Source organism: Halichoerus grypus, chromosome 3 (assembly GCF_964656455.1).
Source record: "Halichoerus grypus chromosome 3, mHalGry1.hap1.1, whole genome shotgun sequence".
In the NCBI taxonomy this organism is placed as follows: domain Eukaryota; kingdom Metazoa; phylum Chordata; class Mammalia; order Carnivora; family Phocidae; genus Halichoerus; species Halichoerus grypus.
In genome coordinates this window covers 154,205,361-154,233,015 of record NC_135714.1, presented here as the reverse complement: position 1 = coordinate 154,233,015, position 27,655 = coordinate 154,205,361, and the positions used below count along the sequence as shown (strand labels likewise).

The 27,655-nt window shown below is 39.1% G+C and overlaps 1 protein-coding gene across 3 annotated transcripts in view; it reads right to left on the bottom strand.

The window, feature by feature from the left end:
• The window catches only part of KIF13B (kinesin family member 13B), a 197,645-nt gene that overhangs the window by 44,183 nt on the left and 125,807 nt on the right, over nt 1-27,655 (bottom strand). For all 3 annotated transcript variants that reach the window (XM_036104507.2, XM_036104508.2, XM_078069457.1), the window contains exons 22-35: nt 26,288-26,461; nt 23,951-24,108; nt 22,690-22,822; nt 17,873-18,019; nt 17,213-17,242; nt 15,550-15,649; nt 14,636-14,762; nt 13,815-13,870; nt 12,040-12,164; nt 10,387-10,563; nt 7,584-7,676; nt 3,909-4,061; nt 3,032-3,109; nt 1,016-1,069 (exon numbers count right to left, since the gene is read on the bottom strand). In XM_036104507.2, the coding sequence (XP_035960400.1) occupies nt 1,016-1,069; nt 3,032-3,109; nt 3,909-4,061; nt 7,584-7,676; nt 10,387-10,563; nt 12,040-12,164; nt 13,815-13,870; nt 14,636-14,762; nt 15,550-15,649; nt 17,213-17,242; nt 17,873-18,019; nt 22,690-22,822; nt 23,951-24,108; nt 26,288-26,461 (1,605 nt within the window). The remainder of the gene's footprint in view (nt 1-1,015; nt 1,070-3,031; nt 3,110-3,908; nt 4,062-7,583; nt 7,677-10,386; nt 10,564-12,039; nt 12,165-13,814; nt 13,871-14,635; nt 14,763-15,549; nt 15,650-17,212; nt 17,243-17,872; nt 18,020-22,689; nt 22,823-23,950; nt 24,109-26,287; nt 26,462-27,655) is intronic.

The following is a 27,655-nucleotide window of genomic DNA, read 5'->3' as shown; positions in this document are numbered from 1 at the left end:
AAACACTGATATATATACATATGGCTCATTTTTAAGATCTAGGTTACTAGGAGTTTGCCTGAAATAATGGGATATATACAGACATACATTTTTATGTATTTGAGGTAAACTCCTAGTAACCTAGATCTTAAGAATAAATCTAATTATTCATCAACTAATTGTTCTTTTTCTTAAATTTTTATAAGGAAAATTTCAAACATACAAAAACAGAGTAGAGAGTAACTAACAATAGTAGAAGGGTAGTATAACAAATCCCATGTGGCTATAACCATTACCGTTAAATAGCCAATCTTCTTTTATCTATACCCCCATCGTCCCCCGAGATTATTTTGAAACAAATCCCTGATATCAGGCCATTTTATAAGACACTGTTCACTTTTACCCTCCTCAAGGGTTAAGATATCAACACAGAGCATTTTGCCCCAGTTAACAGTACCAACACCTAACCAGGTCTCTCCAGAGAACGTCAGGCACAAAACTGTGATATAGGACATCCAGTTACAACAATTTCGAGTATGATCCTTTTAAGTAAATGATAAAGAATTTATGCTTAAACCACTGCTAAACTGGGGAACACTACATTAACAATAAATTCCAGCTAACAGAAGTTCTGTTCCCTTATTTTAATTTCTTCTAGCAAATAATACTAACTTCCAGATAAAATCTTCCTATTCCTCACACATTTGCAATCATTATATCAATATTTTACTATTAAAAATCTGATTTAAAGTTCCTTTTTTGATGCAAACAGGAAGAATATTTTATACAGAAATATGAACTCAAGCAATAAAATTGGTTTTTAACACTTAAAAAGTAGAGTAACAAGGTCTAATAAACCTTAATTTAACTGGCAGATAAAAAGAAATGAACTGTAAACACTTTCCAATAAATTTCACATAGCCTAGAAGAGTAGGAGAAATTCTAGCATGCAAAACGAACATGTGATATTTGAGAAGAGGAAAGTTGAATGGGAAATTGGTCTAAGACTGACAGAAAAATATTTATAAACACCTACCTTATTGCTGCCTAGACTGTAGGTTGGAATAAGATCTTGTCGGCTGCCAGACAACTGAAGAAGAAATAAAAAGGGGATTAGTCCTTTAGGTGTGAAAGTATAGAAATCTACGGTCCTGGAAATACAAGAACTTGAAAACCAATCAACGTAATGTTAGTCAGATGGTAGCAGAGATGTTGTCAAGACATTTGTAAATTAGGCTAGTGTGTACTTTGAGACATTATTAGGCACAATTTTTTTTAAAGATTTCTTTATTTTGAAAGAGAGAGAGAGAGCGCGTGCGTGTGTGAGCCGGGGGGAGGGGCAGAGGGAGAGAATCCTCAAGCAGACTCTGCACTGAGTGCAGAGCACCACACAGGGCTCGATGCCAGGACCCTCAAATCATGATCTGAGCTGAAATCAAGGTCAGCCGCTTAAACAACTGAGCCACCCAGGTGCCCCTCACAATTTTTTTTGTAACTAAACTGAACTTTGAGTGGGAGGTTTATATAAGATCAGATACCCAGTTTATACTGAGGCAACAACTGGGTTGGGTAAGGGATACTTCATCTGTTTATCCCCTCTATTTAAAGGATACCAGGTTACTAATTATTTTACCATGTCCTGATCTTACAGCTTCCTTCTCTGGGTATTCGTAGCAGACATATAGACACAAACTACCTTAAACCATAGGATTTTTTTTTTAAGATTTTATTTATTTATTTGTCAGAGAGAGAGAGAGAGACGGTGCGTGTACACACACAAGCAGGGGAAGTGGCAGGCAGAGGGAGAAGCAGGCTCCCTGCTGAGCAAGGAGCCTTATGTGGGACTCGATCCCAGGACTCCGGGATCATGACCTGAGCTGAAGGCAGATGCTTACCCAACTGAGCCATCTAGGCATCCCTAAACCATAAGATTCTAAATACCAAATCTCTGCAAGTATCTCTGCATTTTAATGTTTTCTGAAGAAATGAGATTTTAAGTTGAAATAAAGTGATATTTCTTGGGACTCCTGGGTAGCTCAGTTGGTTAAGCGTCTGCCTTTGGCTCAGGTCATGATCCCAGGGTCCTGGGATCAAGCCCCACATCAGGCTCCCTGCTCAGTGGAGAGCCTGCCTCTCCCTCTGCCGCTCCCCATGCTTGTGCTCGCTCTCTCTCTCTGACAAAAAAATAAATAAAATCTTTAAAAAAAAAGAAAGAAAGAAAGAAAGAAAGTGGTATTTCTTAATATCTGAGAAGGTTCCCAATCTTTCAGTCTGAAATCATTAGTGATGTCATTCAGTCACTCAGGGGCCACGTGTGCCCTCCCGTCTGATACTCTCCCTACCTCTCACTTTCGTCTCTCAAACACTAAGGCTAAGGGTCAGCTGCTCTTCATTACAATGCTTGTACTGTGGTTTTTCTTGGTGTAAAGTTAGACAAAGGTAATATTTCTCATATCCACACCTTTGTCAAAAGTAAGGAAAGGAGAGATAAATCATAGGGCCACAATCATATTTTTTTGTGAAGAATTATTTGTATGCTTAATATGCACATAAATTATACCTATGTTTTTAAAAACAACAAACTTAAGACACTGTTATGAAACACACCTAACTTATTTTACTCATTTATACTACCCTGGATGGCCTTTAAGCAATTAAGTTTGTAAACCGAGTCCAGACTTCTCAATTTAAAAGTAATTAAGTTAGGCCCAGAAAATTCAAATGGCTTGTCCGAGGCACTCGGCTACTTTTGCTTTAGTTCAACACTCACTCACTGAACACCCAGTCACTGAGCTAGGCACTACTCATACAAAAATGAGCGAGAAACATTAGAGACTAACTTAAATGGACACTTTCCCTATCCTCCTGGTGAGGACAGGGACAGAGGTGTGCACAGATGCTACGGGTAGAGAACAGGGGCACCTAAATCAGTTCGGAGAAGGGAATGGTATCTGAGGTGAGAGTTGAAGGATACAAAAGAGTTATCCAAGGAAAGAGGAGCAGGGAAGGAGAGCTCAGGCAGAGCACAGAACACGGGAGTCCACGTACTCACTCTGTTCACGTTGGGAGAGCTAACGCTCCTCCTACTCAGCTTCCCCTTTCCTGTCAACTGTTCCTTCACTGTAACTTCCTGTCAGTCAGAAAATGTACAGAGGAAAAATACAGATCAGAGACCCACCGCCAAAGCAATACCACAGACAGCAGTCTTTGAGCTACCGTCTCTACATACACATTCCTGGTTCTTTAAATCATGGCTGTTCCTTCACACCGTGGAATGACCTAATTCTAATCACTGTGGAATAGTCAAAGTTAACTGTATAGCGGAGAGGTTACCTAGATCATTCTCTTCTTTATCTACTGATGGCCGCCTTGAAGCTGGCCAGAAGTTAGTCCCAGGAGAAAGATCGTCAAAATTAGATCATTCACTTTTATTTTTCATATGAGTCTTTGGTTAAAACCAAAAAAAGTCTCAATATTGCTACATAAAATGAGGTTTAGGGTTCCACGAAGGATTAGGTTTACGGCTGGCATCTCTATTACCCCGTCTAGAGATCTACTCTAAGGCTGTGGCAAGTATGTCCAGCTAAGCCAGAAAGGGCCCATTCTGCCACATTCCTGCATATTTCTTCAGCAACACTATTGTCCCTTATCAAAGAATTTTTAAAATAATTCTTCAGCCAGCAAGAGTGAAATATCTTCTCCCATTACCTCAAGGCAACTAGATAGATAGCATTTAGCATCTTGGTAAAACTAACTTCCCTAGTGGAGCTTTTGTATATTCACAGACTTAACTGACAAGTTTAATCTAAATTAATATGCTCCACTTAAACAGATGCTTCAAAGTTTAGATGTACCAACACTGCGGATTGCAGAGAGGCGAAGAGAATCAGGCTGGGTCAGCACCGCTGCTACCAGCCCTGCCGGCTCACCTGGCGGAGACGATCTAAAGTGAGAAGGTTCTCCACAGCCAGCACACTTCTGAGGTATTTTTCAATATAAGCCTCTGAGTCAGCAGAAGCCGTGTTTTCAACATTAGCTGCCATTCTTGCTAATGTTTCTCGTTCCTCTACTCCCTGGGCATCCTGGAGAACAGAAAGTTGTGTATTAAAATTAAGTACTCTCTAGAAGAAAACATAAAAGCTTCTTGATCTATACAAATACACACACACAGAGCACTGAACTAGCAAATGGGATGTATTCCAAAATTAACGCCAGCTTTTGGAACTCAAAATGCATTCTCCCACAGAAATCATGGTATAAATCATGGTTAGATTAACTTGCAAGGTTGAACACAGTGCCCCTGAAACAGCACATTCTCAATAAAACGGTCCTCTGCTACATTCATACTGCAAACGAAAACGTTACTGGTTAGAAAGGATCTGGTGGAAACAGGTAGAAATATAACCACCACTACAATACTTCAGAAATACATCATTGAGGCAAGAGACAGGAGTGAGAAGCTGGGGTCCAAACAATACTAGTATGAGGCAGACACAGGACAGTAAAAATGAAAAGTAGGGCTTTCAACACTTTCACTCAGCAGCCGACCACGGACTACACATTCAACATGTGGCAGCTTCTAAAACTGGTCTCGATCCTCAACTCTGGAGTTACAGAGGCCAAAGGCAGTGTAGCACCCCCCAAGAAGAAAAGTATCTAGGTAAATTCTCGCTCACTGTGCTTTCCCACAGAGCCCACCCCTGCCCCTCTGATGTGGGTGGCCCATGCATATAAATGGGATGCTCGTGAGTCAGGGAGGGCCGTTGTTAGTGCATTTAATCATGTCAAGCTAGCTTAGCTCATAACAAATTACTCTTCTCAGAGAAAATCTGATACTTCATTTACTTGTGAATTTGTTCTAATAATGTCAAAAACTACAAAATATATAGCCATATGCCACTGCATCTTAAGATGCCATCAACTTTAAGAAAAAAAAAAACACATTACTTTATATACCACTAAGGAGAAAAGAAAAAACTCTGCCAATTAATTTTAAGATATCAATTATAAGATACATTCTAACATCAAAACTATTTTTAAATAAAAATTTAAATGAGCTTTAGAACAGATAAAATATGGAAGGATCTGGAAGGTGGCTTACGTTCACAAAACTTCTACTTCCTACAGTGACTCATTTGAGCCTTTTAATAATCCTGAAAAGAAGCAATCATCCTCATTTTATAGATGAGGAAAGAGGAAGGCCACATAATTGGCAAAAAAGGCAAGATTAGAACTTAGAAGGAATACTCTTATCAGGAGTCAGGAGACCTAAGTTCCTAATGATTCTGAGATTCATTCAAGAACTTCATTTCTTTGTATAGCTAAGTGATATTCCACACTATGGATATACCACAATCTCCTTATCTATCCACCCACTGATGGATGTTTGGGTTGTTTGCAGTTTTAGGTTACTTTGGATTAAGCCGCTATGAGTGTTCTTATACATATCTCTATGGACACACACAGTCACTTCTCTTGGGTAAGCACCTAAAGGTGGAATGACTGGGTCTTGGGGTAGAAAGGGGAACTATCTCCTGCTCTCTGGCCTATCATCAGTTCTTTCTGCCACCAAGCTCTCAGAGCTATTGTAACAAGAAACACAAAGAACTTTTTAAGGATTTTTCATGATAAACCTAGCTCCTCAAGGAATCTTTTTGTTTTTAAATAAAAAATAAACTAAATGCAGTCCTTTCATTATAAGTTTTAAGTCTCGCTGTGCCTTTTTCTTTATCATCAAGATTTGATAATGTGGAAAAAAAAAAAACACTTGCCGACTTAGATGTGTGGCTAATTATTAAGAGGTAGCCAAATCACACGAGGCTATACACTTATCTCTCAGCTGATCCCCCCCAACATTTCCTCCATTTGAAAATCGTATCACCCAGAGAATAAAAGCACTTTTAAAGAGGATAAAGAATCTAAAATCAGGAAGGGATGAGACAGGAGGGGAAGGAAGTTGAGAGAAATGGAAAAATGGAAGGGAGTTCACTACAGCGGTCACTGTTTCTCAACTGCATTCAAACCATTTATAGAGTTAAGATATGAAACAGCCAGAAAACATTCAGAATACATAAAACATTCAGACACAGAGAATAAATAGTAAGTCTCTAGCTGAGCATCTAAGTAAACAAAGAGTAATCTACTACAGACCCAAGATTTTGCTGCTAGTCTGCAACAGACTTAGTTTTTAAATGTTCAGCGGGCTCCAAATTAAATAGTTAAACAGCTAATATATACTGTGGAAGTCTCACACTTTGAAGATCCAGTACAAGACTTCTTGCAGTACAAGAAATCTAAAACAAAGCCCAAGTACTGTGTAATCTTTTCAGCCTTCCAAAAACTGATCTCTGTATTAAAATATATTTTGTCCACCTACTGCTCAAACACTCAACAGAATCAACAACATCCAGCCCTCAAAAATGAAGAGAATAATGTAGATGTGGACGGCGTGGTTAGCAGGGAGTGTTCGCTCCCAGCACATGTCCCCGCTTCTCCACTCGTGCAAAGTACAAACTGCATCTCCTCAACCACTCCTCAATTTCAGAGAGTGAGTATTACAGAAGGAACTGCTCTTCTCTCTTTTCTCCACAGTCCTTTTCTTAGAACCCTCCCTTCCCCTACCCCTATAAGGAAGGCCTTCATTACCAGCTGTGCCACAGACCAGGTGAATAAATCTGGGATTAAATATTAGGAAGCATATATATAAACTATATCATGCAGCAAGCTTCATGCTTTAAAATACCCGTCAGGGGGTATTTTAAACTCCATGTGTTTGATTCCAATGACTTTCTCAGTTCAGAAAGAGAAATAAGGAGAAGAAAATAACAACAGGAACTATAATAATGGCAATCACAATTGACTTTTTAGTGTGTGCACAACGACTTGTATACAGCATCTCATTTAATCCTTTTTTTTTTTTTTAAGATTTTATTTATTTATTTGACAGAGAGAGACGCAGAGAGAGCAGGAACACAAGCAGGGGGAGTGGGAGAGGGAGAAGCAGACTTCCCGCAGAGCAGGGAGCCCGATGTGGGACTCGATCCCAGGACCCTGGGATCACAACCCGAGCCAAAGGCAGACGCTCAACGACTGAGCCACTCAGGTGCCCCGCATCTCATTTAATCCTTAAAAACAACCCTGTATAGAAGCTATCACTAACCCAATTTGATAAATGAAAAAATTTAGGCTCTAAGTAACTTACGAAGTTCACCTCACTAAGAGGTGACAAAAATAAGATTTCTGTGTGATTCCAAAATGAAGGCCTGAATCTCTATTTTGTGCTATGTTGTCTCCCTTTGAGAGTTACAATATTGTTACCTTACGGCTAGTAGGAGTAAAAAGGAGTGTTGTCTTCCGGGAGTGTTGATTTGCTTTTCAAAAGGAACTTCTTTAACAAAATACTAAAACCAGAACCTTTTTAAAAGCCACAAATACTTTTCACTATGAATCACATTAAGATTAGGAAATTTCCTCTACAAATCTATAGCATTTGCCCAAATACACAATTTCATTGACTATATATTTTTTAGGGAGGTGACTTTCAGGGAGTTAGCTCTTTTTACATGTTTATTTTTAGTAAACTCAAACTTCATATGATCCTTCACCTCTGGAATATTGGAGACAATTTCAAAAGTCACTCCACAGCCAGGAATAGAACTTCGATGTGACATCTTTTTTAGGAGACTCTGAGCAAAACCCTAGAGAAAAACAAAACAGAAAGATATGGTTTCCTACCTCAAAAACTGAGTTTTCATTAACAAAGAGATAGCACAAAGAATACTGCATTCATTCTAACCAAAAAGAAACAGAGCATATTTCCAATATAAGCAAGCTGAAATCCAAATCACTAAATACAGGCTCTTCAATTTCGCCTCAGCACACAAAACCAATTTATTAGGTTCCTGCCATGTGACAGGTCCTATACCCAATATATGAAGAATAAAAACCCAAAACTCTGGAAACTGACACCGGGCATCTTGGTTCAGCTCTACTTAAAGGCTACAGAAATAAGACTGTTGACTTCAACACAATAAAATGACCTTCTAAGATGTGAGTGAGGACTGGTGACTCTTACACTTTTTTTTCCTCCAGTACAATGGACATCTTGCAGCATGAATATTGACAAGTTCAGGCATTAAATTCTTGACCAAAGCAGGATCGTTATGAAGAATGATTTAAGAGTGCATGGTCATTGTTTATGCTGACTGTGCTCTTTGCACAGTTAAGAATTGAACTGTTGAATTAATGCATAGATGACTCATTTGAAGATGCTGCTAAGACTGAACATCCTGTAGAGGTTGAAGAGAGCAGGGATGAGGGCAGAATACAATTGGTGAATAAAGATAAGAAGAGAGAATTTTAAACCGACACCCAACCTTTTCCCTCACGCAAAAGGGAAGCAGGAAATATTGTGAAAACCCCCACAGAAAATAGAAAAATCAAGCCATTTGGTCTTAGAAGTACATATTTTCACAAACCTACTTAATAATTTCTTTCCTATTCAGTGATCTTTACTTTTTTAAAAGACTGTAGCTCTTAGAATGCAAAGAGACCACTGATTTCAGCCCTTCACTCTCCTCGACTTGAGCCGTGCAATGCTGAGCCACTGCCCATTACATCCGTCAGGGAACAGCTAAGGTTTGTTTTGTGTTTTTTTTTTAATGGGTGGGGTGGGGAGGTGTGGAAGCTGTTGTTACCTTACCTTTTCTTTTCTTTTCTTTCTGTATGGAACTACTGAAGCTGATCTGCATATATTAGCATCATAAGGAAGTCCCTGTTCTGTCATAAAGAAGCAATTTTTAGGATTGAAGTATTTGAAATTGGGAGGGAAACTGGCATGCCCTTAAAATACTATCATGTCATTCAGTATCAATTTGATTATATCACATCATTTCAACCAGGGGAAAAAAGGTGGCAACTTCTTGTTGTTATAATAAAAAACTGAAAAGAATTTAAAAACGAACCCAAAAGAAAAAAAAAAACCACCAGAAGAAGCTTGGTGACTCCATGATGCACCCCTTCTGTTAAGGATTCTGTGGGGCTGGTGGCTGTACCAGGTCAGTCTCAGCGCCTGGCAAGCAGAATCTCTGGCTCAGGAATGGCAAATAACTCTTCAAAATGCTCCTCAAGAGCAACTTGTCTTTTTCAATCCCTGAAAGACTTCCGAGGAAAGAGCGAACGGGAGACACACCATACGCGTCTACGGCTCACCCGACGACCTGGATGTTATTGATGCCGGACTGCCAAGCTAAAGAGCTGCAATTTTAACAGCATTACGAACAGTCTTCATTTCAGAGATTGATATCAGTGTGACATTTAGAACTAAAGATTAATTTTTAGGGGGGGAGATTACATCTAGGACTCTGTCAACCGTGACTGTGCTCTTTTAAATGAAAAGATTTCTTTTCATCTGTCCTGGTTTTAGTCAGTGTACTGAGAAGGCCTCGAAAAAAGTGAGCACAGACAGTTCAAAGAATCCCTGGAATGAGCCTCCCAAATCCTGTATTTGAAAAGCCAATGGCAGAAATACTTTATGTTCTTCTCTAGAAGCTTCCTACTAAACCCAGTCATATGGCACAAGGTGCCTCATAATCCAGCTGCAACTGTGTGGACAGCCAGGGCCCCGGCCTCTGCGGCCCACCCTGTCACACTGCCGGTCACACTTGGCCGCTGGAGGTCCGAGCCTGCCCTGCCCTGTCCTTCCTCACTACCTCTGCACCGAACAGCCCGTTTCCTCCCCCGTCGCCTGCCAGACTCCCCCGTCCGTGAAGGAGCGGCCGGCATGCTACCCCTCCCTGAGTTCTCCATTGCTTCGCCTACAGCAGTCTTCCTGCACTCTGGGAGCACCTGCCTTCCAGCACTATCCCAACAGAGGTGTCTCCTGTTTATTCAGCTACACGTGCCAAAGGACACTGGCAGCTTCAAGATGCAGACTAATTCTTACTCGTCTTCCTACCCAAAAGCTCGACAGAGTACCCTCTCCGCATATAAGAGCCCACGAATTAGCAGAGATGACTGCGGGGAGAGAAAGAAGTGCGAAGCGGAGAGTGAGTCCAAACAACAGCCAATCTGCAGAGAACCGGCACGTCTCGTGCAACCCAAACGAAAAGTCAAAAACAAACACAGAGAACTTCGCTTTGACGGGGCTCCGGGGCACCCATTTGTGACTATGGAACAAGAAAGACTCATCATAAAAACTGAACACTGCCTAGGAGGAAGTCAGGACGGCAGGTGCCGGGAATGCAGCAGGCACGGTTACACGACGGCAGCAGTCGAGTTGAAGAGGAAAGCTCAACGCTTCACAGAGCTGTGTGGACGGGAGGCCAGAGCAATCATTCCCGGCCCTGCCCTCAAGTCGGACCTGTGATTAAAGTCAGTTCTTCAACAGTCAGTTCACTAATGCCTCACCTGCCGGCCATGAACATGGACACAAATTCGTTTCCGTAACACCAGCTGCATGTCGGCCGGATGGCTGAGCTGCACTGTCACCCGCACGATCAGATACACGCGCGCATCCGCTGCGGTGCCTTTACTGAGCTGAGGACAGCTGTGCACGGCAGAGTCCCAAGAGGCTTCTGCTCTCACCTGCAGAGACAGAAAGAACACGCTTTGCCTTCTCCTCCTGAACACAAAAAACTTCACAAGGAAACATCCTGGCTTGGCTGGAGTCAAACATACTGGGCATCATTGAAGATCTACTCTAACTGGCCTGAGAGACTCCGGGATGTGAGGATGTGGCCTCCATCACTATAGTCTGGGAAGTACAGAGGATAACATTCCCGGCTGGTGGCCTTCTAAAATGTTTTTCTTTTGAAAAATGCTCAAACATAAAGGAGAGATGTGAATTCAGGACAAGGAACTCCTGTGTTATCTTCCATCTAGAATCACCGGCTGTTAATATTTGCCACTCTTCCGTTCTCTTTCTCACAACTCGTACACACGCAAGATTATTTTTTGCTGAACCACTTTAGAGTAAGTTACAGACCTGTAACTCCACCTGCCTAAATACATTAGCAAGTACCTGCTAACAGCAAGACCATCCTCTGACTTAACCATAGGACAGTTATATTCAGGAAATTTAACATCGATGCAATACTATTATAATACATAGTCCATATTCAAATCTTTCAATCTTCTGTTCCGATCCAGGATCACTAACTGCATTTAGATGTCATGCTCCTTTAGTCTACTTTAACCTGGAATGGTTCCCCAGCCCTTCTTTGTCACTCATGACACCGACAGGCCCACTGTTGTACAGAACGTATCACAGTTGGGTGTGTTGGCTTTTTCCCCTACTATTAAAGCTTTGCATCTTAGGAATACAACCAAGGGATGATGTACCCTTCAAAGCATCCCATCAGCTTTCCTTGCTTAAACTACTTTCTCATTTTTCCAATATACTCAAAACTAGAAAGTAAGCCCCCACTGTACACCTGTCACCTAGATTCAAACATTATCAAGATTTTGCCACACTGCCTTCATCTATTCTTTCTTTCTCTTCTTAAAAAGCCTTTACTAAAGGGGCGCCTAGGTGGCTCAGATGGTTAAGCGTCTGCCTTCGGCTCAGGTCATGATCCCGGGGTCCTGGGATCAAGCCCCGCATCGGCTCCCTGCTGAGCGGGGAGCCTGCTTCTCCCTCTCCCTCTGCCTGCTGCTTCCCCTGCTTGTATACTCTCTCTGTCAAAAATAAATAAAACCTTAAAAAAAAAAAAAAACACCTTTACTAAAGAATTTCAAAGCAAACCCCAAACACTGTGTCGCTTTACCTGTACGTACTTCAGTAGCACTTCCCCAAAGGGACCACTGCTGACCTGAACTATGAATACTAACAGAGATCCTTTACCAGGAGGGGAAGTAAAATGGTTAATGGACGTAATCTGACTGCCCACTCCTTCTGGAAGGGGTTCTGCTCTTTCTGGAAGTTATAATGAAAGGTTTTCATTTATATTTCTTGAGAAATGTAAGCATTAAAATGATTACACTGCTGATTGTTTCAGGAGACACATGGAGAGGTTAAAGAACTACTTTTCATCTGATTTTCCCTAGTTATGTTTTGTTTACCTCTCCATCGTGCTGTCTTACAATCTGCAGTTCAAAGAACTCATCCTCTTCTTCCCCGGTGAGAGTAGCATCCCATCCACCAGCTTCTGGGTCATCAAGATTATCTTGGGAGCTGAAATCATCAGCTAAATGCGAAGAAGTTCCATTAAATCAGAGATCATTTTAAAGGGTAACGCCTACCAGCTAAATTTCAATGTGCTTAGTATTAAAATTCTCCTGCCTCAAATTTCATTTGCTTTTGCCTCTAAAACCTTACATGACATGGAAGAGGACCATTAAACAGTTCACAGTTCTTAGAGATGGATAGACTCTCAAGAAATTATCTTATCCAATCTCCTACCTTTTTGTCTTATTTTACATGGAAGGCAAATGAAGCCAAGATACCCAAGAGGTTACTCAAGGTCAGCCCATAAATGTTAATGATAGGATTATAACCCAAATTCCCTATCTTTTAGTGCACTGAAGAAATGAGAAGCGAGAGTGATTCCAATTAACTGACAGTTAAGTTCAACAAAAGGATCAATTGGCTACATGAGCCAGAAACTTGGAGGGTTGTCCCTTGGCCCTTTAGTTATTTAGTTCTAAGTCTGGTCCTCCCAACCCCCTATCCATCTTAAGCTTGTGAGTAGGCATCAAAAGTATCTCTCTAGTATGTGGGCTTGTGTGGATCAAGAATGGGCATCAGGCTGCACGAGTTCTTGATTATGTCTTGGGATGTCCGTACAGACAGGTCTTCTATAAGCTTATTCTTTTCCACTCTTACCCTCCTACACACGTGTACAGCCGTGCTCACAGCACCTCACCTGTCTAGGAACCTAACATAAGGATAGGCCTAAGTAAGCCTCAGCCTCCAAGGCGCCAGAGAACAACAAGGTAGGATAGAGAGCTGTGGCAAAACCCTGAAACCCTCTTGGATGGATAGACAGTAGAAGTGGCTAAGTATTATTTGCTTAACTCTGTGTGCACATAATAACTTTCCATATGTCTAAATAAGCTAAGTAGTACACGATGTTAAATACCTCAGATTTTATAACTCACTTTCAGCTGGGTGGAAGAAAACCACTGAGAACATCCAAGCTTGCCTATTTAGGATAGTTAATTGTAATATACAGCTTTCCTGCAGATGTTTTAGGAATTTAACTGCTGACTTTTACCTTATTTTTAGCTGTTTAATCTACCTTTTCATTTTTATTTTCCTTCCTTGGACAGAGTAAATGTAAAATGTAGCCACATCCAAAATATTTTACATGAAGGAGAAAAAATTCAGAAAAATGGACAGTTTCTCATAAATAAGCAATGCAGGAATGAAGAGCATAAGAACTCAGATAAAAAGTGAGAAATTTATTAGGTAATGCTAAGAAAACACCAGATAAATGAAAGCATGCTACATTAGCATCACTAGTTATTAGTCCTTTCCAGAGAGAAATCAAATTTTCCTAAGAATTAAAGAAGACAATACTTGAAGTGCAGGAAAACACCTGCTACTACATCCAAACATGATGAGAACAAAGCACACACACAGCAGTTACGGATTACAGAATGAAATGTGAGAACGCGCCGGGATGAAACATAACCTACTACTGACAAAAATATTATTCTTATAGAAAATTCATTCTTTGTCAAGTGTCAGTGTCCCTCAGCATACATTAACCCTTAGGTTAACATAAAACTTGAGGCTTACAGAATTGCCTAACTGCAAACTTTGTTACAATCTAAGTGTTACTCAGACACTAATTTGTCAGAGGTAAGCCTTCAGAAAGCACCTCCTAACTTACCATTTAAGTCAAGGAATATAACAGGAATGTGTGTTTCCATCCCAGGAACTGGGGTCCTAAAACATAATGAACAAATAGCATCTCAAATAAAGCAGACTTTCTCAGCAGCATGTACTTCAAGACCCAGTGTTAATCCACACTGAGAAGTATTACAGGTCAAGCCAATAATAACTGTGGGTATTGTGTTTTTGTTACAATTTCACATCAGAGATGCCCCAAAGACTTACCTGTAACTGCTGCTTCTTTTCATTGGTGCTCTCATGTATAATTATTGTATGTTCTGATACTTGAATTCAGTCTTATAAGATATATCTACCTGTTTATAATTGAAGCTTCCTTGTTTAAAGTTACTTTCTTAAAAAATTATATACCTAAGGGCCCCATATGGCTTAATTTACTATTTTTAATTTCTATAAAGTGGCACAGAACATCTGCTGACAGTACAATTTAAGCCAGCACAAAACCAAAAACTCCTGGAGATGCAATTTTATTATGACCGAATGGTCTTTTAAGGGAATGACCCAAGTAATTAACATATTAACTTTTTTTTTTAATGCTAAGTGCAGTGGTATTAAATATTGATTTAGATTCTCAGAATTCTTAATTACTTGGGCCAATAACAATATTATTTAATAAAACACAGTTTTAGGCCATAGTTATTCCAACTCATGAAAATAATTTAACACTTCCTCTAATTCAAACTTTTTTCCCCTATGCTATGATGAGTATTCCATTAATTGGAACAGAGGCAAAATTCATAGAGAGGGCAGAAGGCTCAGTGAGCATCTGGAATGTCTGAAGACACATGGCAGCGTTCATACCATTCAGCTGGGGCCCCTGGAATACCACTGCCAGCGGAGGGGACCATTACTGCATTCCGCTCCTCGGTCAGAGTCAGCCTCATCTCTAGAAGTTGAGCTTCACGGTCGGCATCATCCTCTGTTTTATCTAGGACATCAGGAATGAGGATCAAATACAGATTTCTCACTTGATTTACACTTTTGTCCTGCGTATCGATAGGATTTGCCTGTATTTCAGGTACTGGTTGATGAGGGTTCACAGAAAACTTATTACTTCCCTAATTGTGATTAAAAAAAAAAAATGAACTATAAGCTAAAGAGGTTGGTGTACTCTTACAGAAAGGCCATCTTTGGTTCATGGAAGGCCGACATGGACCAGCACATGAATAATTTCTTCCAGAGTTAGAGGATTCAAGTACTTTTGGATAAGAAACCAAGAACGTTATCACCCTCCTTAATTTATTTTTTTATTTTTTTATTTTTTTTTTTAAAGATTTTATTTATTTATTTGACAGAGAGAGACAGTGAGAGAGGGAACACAGCAGGGGGAGTGGGAGAGGGAGAAGCAGACTTCCCGCTGAGCAGAGAGCCCGATGTGGGGCTCGATCCCAGGACCCTGCGAACATGACCTGAGCCGAAGGCAGACGCTTAACGACTGAGCCACCCAGGCGCCCCCCTCCTTAATTTATTTTTGAGGGACAATGTTTACATAGCATTTTGTCTCTTTGTTGGGGATGGGGGGAGACCTATAGAAAGACATCATTACAGTTAAATAAATGTTACCCTGAAAGGATATGACACGAATAAGTAACATTCCTATGCTCTTGCCATCCCCATTATTGATGTATTCATCTACTTCTAATTTATGGCTGCAAATGGAAATTAATTATGCACAGATTTGGGGGGGAAGGAAATATTCAACTTGCTTTTCCTACCATGTTTACTGACAAGCTTCTGCAGTTGTTGATCTAAGTACTCCTGACGTTTTGTTAATGCATTTAGCCATTTTCTACGTAGTCTCTCTAAATCCCGATCCTAGAAGAAAACAAGGGAAATTATGGCAAATATAACATGAAGACAAGATATTTGAAACCAATGCTCCAACTACCTTACTCTAAGGCTTCAAAAATGTGAAGTATTATGTATCAATCTCTTTATTACCACTACTAGTTGACTCCAATCATTATTCAGAACAGAAAGTTCCAGAAATTAAAGCACTGCTGTTCTGGAACAAGACAGCTTCTGAAAGAGCATTCTCTGATATCTAGAACCAGTTTTATTTCTACTGGTTCAAGGGGCAGAACTCCAAGTAACTAAGATCTACAATGTCCCTCTGCTAGATAAAAATCACAAATACTTGGGCACCTGGCTGGCTGTCAGAAGAACATGCATCTCTTGATCTCGGGGTCGTGAGTTTGAGCCCCACACTGAATGTAGATATTACCAAAAACGAATGAATGAATGAATGAATGAATGAATGAATAAATAAATAAATAAATAAGTAAACTTAAAGAAAATCACAAATACTACTCAATAATCTTCAATTCTATATCCCTGGGAACCATCATAAGAATTCCTCAAATTTCGTGTTTCAGCCTTCAACGAATGTTTCACTAGTCTCTACAAACAACATGTAAATGCTTCTCTCTCTTGTTTCTTGTGGGGGGGATTTTTGGAGAGGAGAGGGGGCTTTATCAGACTAAGAACTCTACCAGTCAACACTTGACTGTACACCAATCTCGCCTCATTTCCTTTCATAATAAAGTTAACAAGACTGGGTAGATCAGTGGAATGCTGAGCATACAGTGTGTATCTGGATTTCACTAAGGCACTTAACCAAATAGCTCATGGCATTCTTGTAGACAAGATGGAGAAATGTGCAATGAATCTACTTGAATGAAATCATAAGTGACTCAAATATCACATCCAAAGAACAGTGATTAATGGAATAATGTCAGCTTAAAAGAAGTCTCTATTGTTGTGCCATAGGACTCTGTATTTAACCCTATCTGATCCAATATTTTTATCAGTCACTTATAGGAAGGCAGACATTTTTATCAAATTAGAATGATGCAAAACCAGGAGAGTGACTACACTGGATGACATAATCAGGATCCAAAGAGCTCTGACAGTCCTAAACAATGACTAGCAAGACTAACAAGATAGAACTTGACAGACATAAACAAAATCTTGCAGGAGATTAGGAAGAGGGGAGGCAGGCAAAACCAAACCTGTGTGATGTGGTTTAGAAGATGGAAAATAAGCAGTGTGGCCTGACTGAGGCTCAGTATGAGACAGCTCTTACAGGGAAAAGGGTGGGTGACTCCACTCAAGGAGAAAAAGAGTGTAAGGAAAAGGATCTGGAGAAATGGATTTGTAGGGAAATTGGATGGGGAGCTCCAGGTTTGGAAAAAGATAATAGTCACAAATGATTTCTTACACTGAAGTCTACGAAACTCTGTTTCAATTTGAGAAAAAGCAGCATTTGATTCAAAATTAATTGTGTAGTTATTAAGTAACAGTATGACAAGACTCAGGAATGTGTGATTCAGCACTGGAATCAAGCTCATTTGATGAGGCAAACAGGTGCTTCCTTACCTGGTAGCTGTCCATGTCCTCCTCTTCCTCCTAAAAGAAAAAATGTATGATGCATAACTAAAACAATCATTTTTCCAAGAATCAGACTACACTCAACAACCAGAATCTTTTCCCATACTTGATATTTTCTAAATGAATATAATATTTCATCTCCCACCTATGCTCACCGTCACTCTCGGTTTTATAGTTTTCAGGAAGTTGGGAGTCAAACCTTAAGCTTCTCATAGGAAAGTGAAGAACACTCATTTGACCTTTTCAGGAACCAGTACAATACTCTCCCTGCTGGGTTTATAGTCCCACTCCCCAGGAGAAATCAAACACCTGCTGGCAAACAGTCTTTACAAGCCAGTAGGGGGTTTCTGCAGAGCGGGTGGGTGGTGGGGGAAGTTAATCACTAGTAAGCAACTGAGGAATTTCTAGAGACTGCGATGTCTTAACCCTCAGTTTGCCATGTACCAGGGCAAAACCAACAGTCTGGTACAGTGATTCCATGTAAATGCAATACAGTAAAAAAAAGAAAAAAGAAAAAAAGACATCAAAGAAAAACGAAAGAAAAAAAACTGAAAGAATTGTTCATGGAAGGCAGTTTTCTGGCAGGTTCCAAAAGACTCTTATCTCATCGGGTCTTTCAACAAGAACATAACCGGCACAGAAACTTACATGAAAGGTCTCATGAGTCTTGGGGGATCTGAGCGTCCTAACTTTTACACATCCAATGCCAACAGACAATATACATTCTTCCATCAGTGGTAAAGTCCCAGATTCCTGCACAGACTTCACTTCCACTTGGACTCGCCGGGACTGTCCCTGTACAACAGACAATTTTTCTTAAAATCAGTTTAATTTCTAAAAATTTGGTTTAGAGAGACCCCTACAGGCTGATGTTGAGAAAGCGTTTAACTTTGGAGACATTGTCTCACCATGTCTTAAAAGTTAAGTAGTCAACTACAAATTGAAAAACTGATCAGGAAAAATAATTTACCTTTTCAGCAAGTAGAAAGACATGGAATATATATGGCTTGCATATTTTTTCAATAAAAAGAAACATTAAGAGAAAACATTCTAACAAAGGAAATGCAAAAAAGCAAGGGACAATAAAAACTGTTCAACTCACTTATAATCAAATCAATACAAATTAAAATAAGCACAATACTTTATTTTCACTTCCTAAACTAGTGATTATCTTTTAAGAAGGCAATTTCTGATACTGCCCAAAGTTTATGAATCAGGCGATTACATACATTGTTGGTGGGAATATAAAATGGTAAAGCTTTCTGCAAGGCAATTTGCCTTAAAAATGTAAGTATCCCGGGGCGCCTGGGTGGCTCAGTCGTTAAGCATCTGCCTTCAGTTCGGGTCATGATCCTGGGGTCCTGGGATCGAGCCCCGCATCGGGCTCCCTGCTCAGTGGGAAGCCTGCTTCTCCCTCTCCCACTCCCCCTGCTTGTGTTCCCTCTCTCGCTGTGTCTATTTCTGTCAAATAAACAAATAAAATCTTTAAAAATATATATATATATAAGTATCCCTTGACCCAGCAATTCAACTTTCCAGGAATCTGTTCTCAGTAAATAATCATATATGTGTATAAGGAATCTTAAAGCAGTGGTAAGAATAACAAAAAACTAGACACAAATAAATGTATAATACTAACAATTGTTCAAACTGTAGTGTATATAATAAAATATTACATAGTCATTAAAATACTGCTGTAGAAAAACATAGGTAATATATTAAGTTAAAGAGTATGGTTGGGGTACCTGGATGGCTCAGTCAGTTAAGCATCTGACTCTTGATTTCGCCTCAGGTCATGATCTCTTGGTCATGATATCGAGTCCTGAGTTGGGCTCTGCACTGGGCGTGGAGCCTGCTTGATTCTTTCTCCCCCTCTTCCTCTGCCCCTCCCCCCTGCTCTCCCTCTCTCTCTCTTTCTCTCTCTCTCAAGAAAGAGTTTGGTAACCAGACTTTTAAAAAAAGAGATTACCAGGGCGCCTGGGTGGCTCAGTTAGTTAAGCGACTGCCTTCGGCTCAGGTCATGATCCTGGAGTCCCCGGATCGAGTCCCACATCGGGCTCCCTGCTCAGCAGGGAGTCTGCTTCTCCCTCTGACCCTCCCCCCTCTCATGTGCTCTCTCTCGCTCTCTCTCTCTCTCAAATAAATAAATAAAATCTTAAAAAAAAAAAAAGAGATTACCAAACCCAATATATATACAGTATGATCTACTTTTTAAAATAAGCAGAGTCAGAAATAAGAATAATGACCACTATCCTGGATTCTCTCCTCTAATCCCAAATAATTTAAAACCATGCTGCAAAATGAAGAATTGAACAGAGAGAAGTTGTTCCTTCTTACACACATTTTCATAATAAATACTATGTGACCCTGTATGTTTACAATGAAGTAGATTCCCATATTCCCTAATTACTGACTTCAAAGTCGGTGTATAAATTTCAGGGATGTAAAACAGAATTTGAACAATGGAATCTGAATGTACAATTTCAAGTCAGTTACTCTTCCCCTCTTCCATCAGATCTTAATTCCCAAGAGCTCTGAGTTACCAGGGAAATCAATTTAGGCAAAGATTAATCAGAAGGCTAGATTTGAAGAGATGGGTTACAGATGTCTTTTGATTTAATATTTTCCAAGGACTATGCATCAGATATCTTGTGGAAAGAGTACCTCAAAAAACATTTTAATTGCCTAAAATAGTTTATAGTCATTTCAATTAGCTACATTTTGTTTGTTTACTTTGCCTGAAACAGAAAGTTACATAGTCCGTGTGTGCGCACACTGGGAGGGTGAAGTAGGGGCACTGTGGGGGGAGGGTTCAAGGCGGCACAGGGAAGGAAAGGAGGGAAGATCCACAACAGCCTACTGCCCCACAGAAAAGCTTTAAACAGCATACTTAAACTCACAGATCGAACTTCCTATAACTGCTAATATTTGAGCATTTTTTAACTACAAAACCGGCCATTTCATATGGTGAACCTAATCAGTTCTCCTCTGCCGTTTTCCTGTTCAAGAAAAGTACGTTCAATTTTTGAAATATTTTAATTCAAATGAACCTACCGTCCAAATCCCTCTATGAACGGGCTCCATGCTTCTATAACCTCCCCTGTTACTGCTCTCCAGGTCTTCCTACATGTTACTTTCTCCCCAAACTTACCTAATTCCAACCACTGTATCTTTATCCTTGCTGTTTATGTATGAAAGAAGCCTTTGCACTATTGTTTCAGCATCCAGGTCAAGACCCACACCCTTCAAAAAAGCATTTCCTGATGAACTCAACTCATCTTTGAACACTTTTAGTAAAGGCTGTCAGGAATATGACAAATACTTATATATTCTACTTATACTAAACCACAGAAAATTATCTGGTCTTGCCTTCCAGGCAACGAATTTCTGAGGCACCCAAAGAAGATATATATATATATAGCTTTAACAGATGTTCAGAAAAAGATGTTCTTCACACCCTTAAGAATCCTATTTTATGTATATATCTGATGCTATAGTTTAAACTAATTTCTTTTTCCTTTTAGTTCTTTGCCCATTAATGAATGAATTTGCTAAAATTCATTTGCTGGGGTCAGAGAACAAATGCTTATCACCTTCCTCTTCTAAAACATTCAGAAACTTAAGTATTTAAGCAAACTTTATTCTTCCTTTAACCTTTTCCCATATTCTGCTTTGAATGATTTCAACATTGGCTATCATGGGATACGATATTCTACTAAATGTTGAATTAATGTAAAGTATAGCAAAAAAGAGTATTTGCAAATCTTCTATGTAAATTCTATTAAGATACTTTCTCTTTAGCTGGCAGCATAGACATTTTACAGATTACAATCCGCCTGGGGTTAAGTGACAATTCCCACATATTTCTCTGCTGTATTGATTTCTGGCAGGCGTTCATATCTACTCAGCTGCATTTATTTAATACCTCCTGTAGTACCATACAAAGATATTTGGTCTTTGTCCTCAGGTCCTGGCAGGGAGCTCCTAAAACTCTCAGAACTTCCTGAGTGATAATGGTTATAGGTGCATCTTTTAATGACACAACTTTAAGTCTGGTGATTCTTGGTAGGCCCCCAGATAGCTTCAGGAAGGGGGCTGGTAGCCAAAAAAAAAAAACCAAGCCTTGATTAGAAGTTTGGAACTGTCAGCCCCACCCCAAAACCTCTGTACAGAGGAGAGAAGGGATAGAGATCGAGTTAATCACCCATGGCCAAAGCTTTCATCAGTTATGCCTACATAATGAACATCCATAAAAGCCTTCAAACAATGAGTTTCAGTGAGCTTCCTGGTTAAGGGACAAATCAAGGTGGTGGGAGGGTGGCTGGCACATCCAGAGAGGACATGGACCCTCCTTATCCCTCCTTATCCCTCCTTGTCCCATGCATCTCCCCTACCAGGTTATTCCTGAGTTGCAACCTTTATTTAAGAAGACTGGAAACAGAAAGTAAAGGGGAGGAGAGTTGGGCGAACCCCCGACTTTGTAGCCATGCTAGATAGAACTAAGGACCCGATACTGGCAACTGGCATCTGCAATGAGGGCAATCTTGTGCTTGCTTAAGTCTGAGCCCTTAAACCTGTGGCATCTGACACTAATTTCGGGTGGTTAGGTCGAAACCGAATTGCATTGTGGGACACCGGTTGGTGCCTGCAGAGAATCAAGAGTATTGGTTGGTGTCAGGAGGAAAAGAACCCTTTCACCTCCCACGTACCAAACACTGTGCTTCATATACAGTATCTCTAAACCTCACACTAGTTCTACAAAGTTGTTGTTATCACATCTCCACTTTATACCTAAGGAAAGGTTCTGAGAGGTTACCAAATTTGCTCACAGATTTAGGGCTAGGCCGTGGGAGACCAGAACTGAACCCTAGCATGTTACTAGCCTGTGAAGTGCTTCTTCTTTCTGCCATGTCACATTGCTTCTCCTTGTCTTTAGAAATATTCTAATGCTGCTTCATATGTTTCTATTGTTTCCTGCAATTCAATTCTAAGTCATTTTTTTTTTCTTTAAAGATTTTATTTATTTATTTGACAGAGACACAGCCAGAGAGGGAACACAAGCAGGGAGAGTGAGAGAGGGAGAAGCAGGCCTCCCGCGGAGCAGGGAGCCCAATGCGGGGCTCGATCCCAGGACCCTGGGACCATGACCTGAGCCGAAGGCAGACGCCCAACGACTGAGCCACCCAGGCGCCCCAATTCTAAGTCATTCTTTAAAGCTTCTCTTTTTGCTTACTTAAACCTAAGAAAAGCTGGTTTTAAAATATTATAATTAGCAATATTTTTTAAAATCAAAGAAAATAGACATGAAATAGGAGACAATTTAAATACAAAGACTGGACTTGGCCAGTCTAGATTTCATTATCACCGATCTAACATTTCTGCTAATAGGAATCCAATATTAAGCTTTACAGTGCCAAAGAATTTAATGTTAACATTCAGAATGATAACTTTCACAATTTTCTTACCTGCCGGAGTTGAAAGATTCCTCCTGTTGGCACATCCTTTGCAGAAATTACTTCTACAGGGCAGTATTCACCATTCTCGTTCTGTTCCAAGATTTGGACCCAGAATTCTACTTTTCTGGTAACTTCACTCCATCTAGGAAATAGTTGAAGTTCTTGGAAAATCATACATTTCTATTTCAATACAGGCAGCTTAGGATCCTTCACATGAAAACTAACAATGATAATGACCTCCAAACTGAATAATTCAGTAGAATAACCTGTAGTTCAGTGAGTAATACACAAATATATACTAGCAAATATAATTAAACCAAAATTAAACAAATTTAACATCAGAACTAGAAATGGCTCCTTCATTTCATTCAAAAAGGTATGATAATTACAAATCTATTTCAAAGTGGCTATTCAAAAATCTAAATATGGTAATCAGAAGTCCAGAAGCAAGTACAGTGATTATCTTTACATAGATAAAGGTAGTGATATATATGCTTGATTTAGTAACTTGAGAAGAATCTTTGCTCGGATTAATAACAGAATCAAGAAAAAAACTCAATTCTAGTTAAGGATTTGCTAAAACATTCTAAATGCAAAACAAGAAAAAAGAAAATCTGGTTCTCTTCTATAATAAGATGGAAAGCATGGGAAGGGGGGTGGGAGGATGGGTTAGCCTGGTGATGGGTATTAAAGAGGGCACATTCTGCATGGAGCACTGGGTGTTATGCACAAACAATGAATCATGGAACACTACATCAAAAACTAATGTAATGTATGGTGATTAACATAACAATAAAAAATTAAAAAAAAATAAGATGGAAAGCATGAATACACACTCTTTCAGTCATTCCCTTTTAACTCTTCTTTTTAAAATCGTGGTACAAATAAGCTTGCCTCTTTTCATGACTGATGGCATTTCAAAAGAACTTTGCACTAAAGACAAAATAAGTAAAACCTGAATTCTAGAGTATATATTGATCCATCCTCCCTAGAGTTGATTAATTAGAATTCAGAATGATAAGCAACTATTCTCCAAAAATTCATTCACTCTTTATTCTTAACTAACTATACATTTAACATCTCTTCCATCACTCTTCAAAGTTCATTCCTGTAAGGAAGTTTAAATGTGCTATAAATACCCTGGAAACAATTGCATCTATCCCTGGGATACTGGTAATGCTCAGGAAAGGCTACCTTTACAAATGGCAGTATTACTCTCTAGCAATTCTTTAAAATTATAAATGGAATCAGAAGGATATCTAAAATTCACCTGTCCCGAAGACTACGTGTTTTTGCTTGGATTATCCCCAAATCCCACAGGGCTGGGTTTTTCCGAGGATCGTTCATCTTATGGCCATATACTTCAATTGCCAAAGCCCCTTCTGAAAGATGCTCAATGAAGTCTTCAGTAATATTAACAGAAAACTCCTGGAAGAAAATAGAGGAAGTATTTTCTGGTAACCTTATGATTACTTATACCCACCGTCATACACCTAGTTCATGGAGAAAAGAAATGAAAAAAAAAGTTTTAGTTATAGAACAGAACTGTCATCTAACATGCATAATGAATGCTCAGATGATCTAAAGGTTCTTGACTTTAAACATAATTATAAATCTGATTTTTAAAAATACTTTTCAGCTGTGAATTGTGCAAGACCATTGAATCACACATCTGTACCTCTGAAACAAATAATACATTATATGTTAAAAAAAAAAAAAAGAAGAGATAGCAGGAGGGGAAGAATGAAGGGGGGGGAAATTGGAGGGGGAGAGGAACCATGAGAGACAATGGACTCTGAAAAACAAACTGAGGGTTCTAGAGGGGAGGGGGGTGGGAGGATGGGTTAGCCTGGTGATGGGTATTAGAGAGGGCACGTACTGCATGGAGCACTGGGTGTTATACGCAAACAACGAATCATGGAACACTACATCAAAAACTAATGATGTGATGTATGGTGATTAATATAACATAATAATAAAAAAATAAAATAAAATAAAATAATAAATAAATAAAAATACTTTTCACCTTGAAAATCTATTGTGAAAGACCAGCATTGTATTCTGTTTTGTTAGCAATATTTGGGAAGCTATTTTTAAAGTATTAATAATTATATTAATAATTCCAACAATGATCTACAATGTCTTGATATAAAAGTTATTAGATGCAGTAAGGTAGCAGTGTGTTAGAATAACAATTTTTCCTAGCTTTTAGGAAGCTCATTATCTCTAATAATAGGAGAGTAAGGAAATAAATAATGATCATCAGTGCAAAAAAACACCTAATTTTTAAAAATTCTCCCAATCTGTCCATCGTTACAAGATATATATGACAACATTTTACAGTAATTATTAAGCTCTAAAACAGTTTATTGAAAAAAGTCATAGAATCTACACTATCTTTCTCTCTCTCTCTTTAACACACTAAAGGTATTTCTATGTTTTAAATAGATTAGAAAGAGACCTCTCTCTTGAAAAAAATGAGATGGATTAACTGTGGTACAGTAAAAAAAAAAAAAAATAGAATCTAGAGTCTGACTATACTGGCTCTTCTAATTACTAGCCGTGGGTAAACTGATCCCTCTGAACTGGCTGCTGAAACAAAAAAATACTATCATCAAATACAACTATGATAAAGATCAAATGAAAGAATAACATAAAGTGCTTAGCAGAGCATTAGGTGTCCAATAAAGTTCATTCTTGTCTCTTTTCTATTTTCACTTTCTCTAAAACACCAGTTTCTTAAACTTTTCAGATAACAATTTCTCCAGTAATCTAATACAAAACATGGGTTCCTTTGAGAAAGGTATATATAGTTGACCCTTGAACAATGTGGGGATAACAGGCACCAAACCCCCATGCAGTCAAAAACCCATATATTACTTTCAACTCCTCAAAAACTTAACTACTAATAGCCTACTGTTGACCAGAAAGCCTTCCCAATAACGTAAGCAGTTGATTAACACATATTTTGTAAGTTATGTTTTTTAAATGCTGCATTCTTACAATAAAGTAAGCTAGGGAAAAGAAAATGTTATTAAGAAAACCAAAAGGGGGCTGCCGAGGTGGCTCAGTAGGTTAAGCATCCGACCCTTGATTTTGGCTCAGGTCATGATCTCAGGATCTTGAGACTGAGCCCCACGTCAGGCTCCGCACTCCGCATGGATCCTGCTTGATTCTCTCTCCCTCTTTCTCTGTCCCTCCCCTCCCCCAAAATTAATTAATTAAAAAGTAAGTAAAATATTAAAAAAAAAAAAAAAAGAAAGCCAAAAGGAAGAGAAAATACATTTACAACCTATGTTGTGCAAGGGTCAGCTGTATATATATTCACACAAAAGTAAATTTTGATTGTGGGGAAGGAGTTAAATTCACTGACACTTTAGTGTTTTTCCCCCAGCTTTACTGAGCTATAACTGACATATAACACTGTGCTAATTTAAGGTGTACAATGTACTGATGACATTTCGGTTTCAGACTCCAACCACACTCTGAGAAACTCTGATTCGAGATACATATTAATACCAAATTATTCAACAAAATAATGCTCATTTTATAGTTTTGTTTTTACCTAAATAATCAAATGTTGACCAAGTCCGGAAAACAAACTTACACTGCAATGATCGAAGACAACCATGCACTGCGGTTCCTTGCTAACAGGAGAGGAGGAGGAGGTATCAACTTCGGGTACGACAATTACTGGCTCCTGCTGATCCCAGAAGTTGTATTTGCAGAACACAAAGTGGGACAGATGCTGTGGCAACCCAGTGGCTTGGAGTATTTTAACCTGAAGGAAAAGGAAGGCTCTGTTTTTAACTCAGAAAAGGTGCAACAAGTGCCTTGAGTCAGATATTGGTCCCAGTCTTGACTGTGCCACTACTGGTTCTTCTTGACCAAATCCCCTTCACTCTGGGGCTGTTATTTCTTCATCTGTGAAATGGTGACAACAACTGTCATATTTAGTGAGAGGTTGGCATGGGGTAACAACGACCTTGACTATAAACTTCGATAACAACAACCGTGACTATAAACTTGGATATTTTCAAGCATGTACAAGCCAATTCTAGTTTCTTATAACATCACCATCATCATCATCATATTATAATATTAATAATCAACTCAGAAAAAGAAAGTTCTCAACCATCAACACCATTCAATGACATGAATTTGGCTAACTATGGATATGTCCCAAGAACGTAAGATTGTTAAGAATGATGAATGAAGAATGAAATCAGCATATATGCCAATAAGGAATATTCAGTAAAGAGCAAAAAACATTTATTTGATATTTTGAAGGATAAAAAAGAACAAGGTTCTTGAGTAGAAAGTTATATGCTATTAGCAGATTTTTTGGAAAATTTTAAAGGCATCAGGAATGTATGCTTTGAAGATCTGTAGAGATAAAGGGAGGAGATTAAAGATGGTGAATGTTGACCATCTCTGTACCAACTCTTACTGAGTGCCTTCTCCATGCAGATTGAGGGGAGATGAATCAAAGGAAATGTGCCCTGGACTGCAGGAGTGTAAGGTTTTGTGATAACAACATACAATTAGAAATATATGTCTAATCAGACTCAAATGCACCAGGAATAAATGCCCATAATGGATTTTAAAGCAGTCCAAAAATTCTAAGTATTTCTTTTGGCAGTCAGTGCATTCCAAAACTCCTCCAACTATGAAGGAAACTAAATTCTAAAATTAATTAAGCAAAACTAAATTCTGATTTTATAATTGATTACGGGCTGACTTTCTTATGATTGAGCATTAATCATTTATTATGTTCTTCTCTGGTCACTTCCTGTATGTTGCATGATACGCTGTGCCTTCAGTAAATAAATTCAACAAAAGTAAACTTGAATATGTGACCAAAGTTGATATAGTTCAGCAACCACAAATACAATCATCTTAACATTTCAGGAAGCATTAATAATAACACAGAATATCAGGCAAAGCAGATGACTATTTTTCCTATACCAGGTAC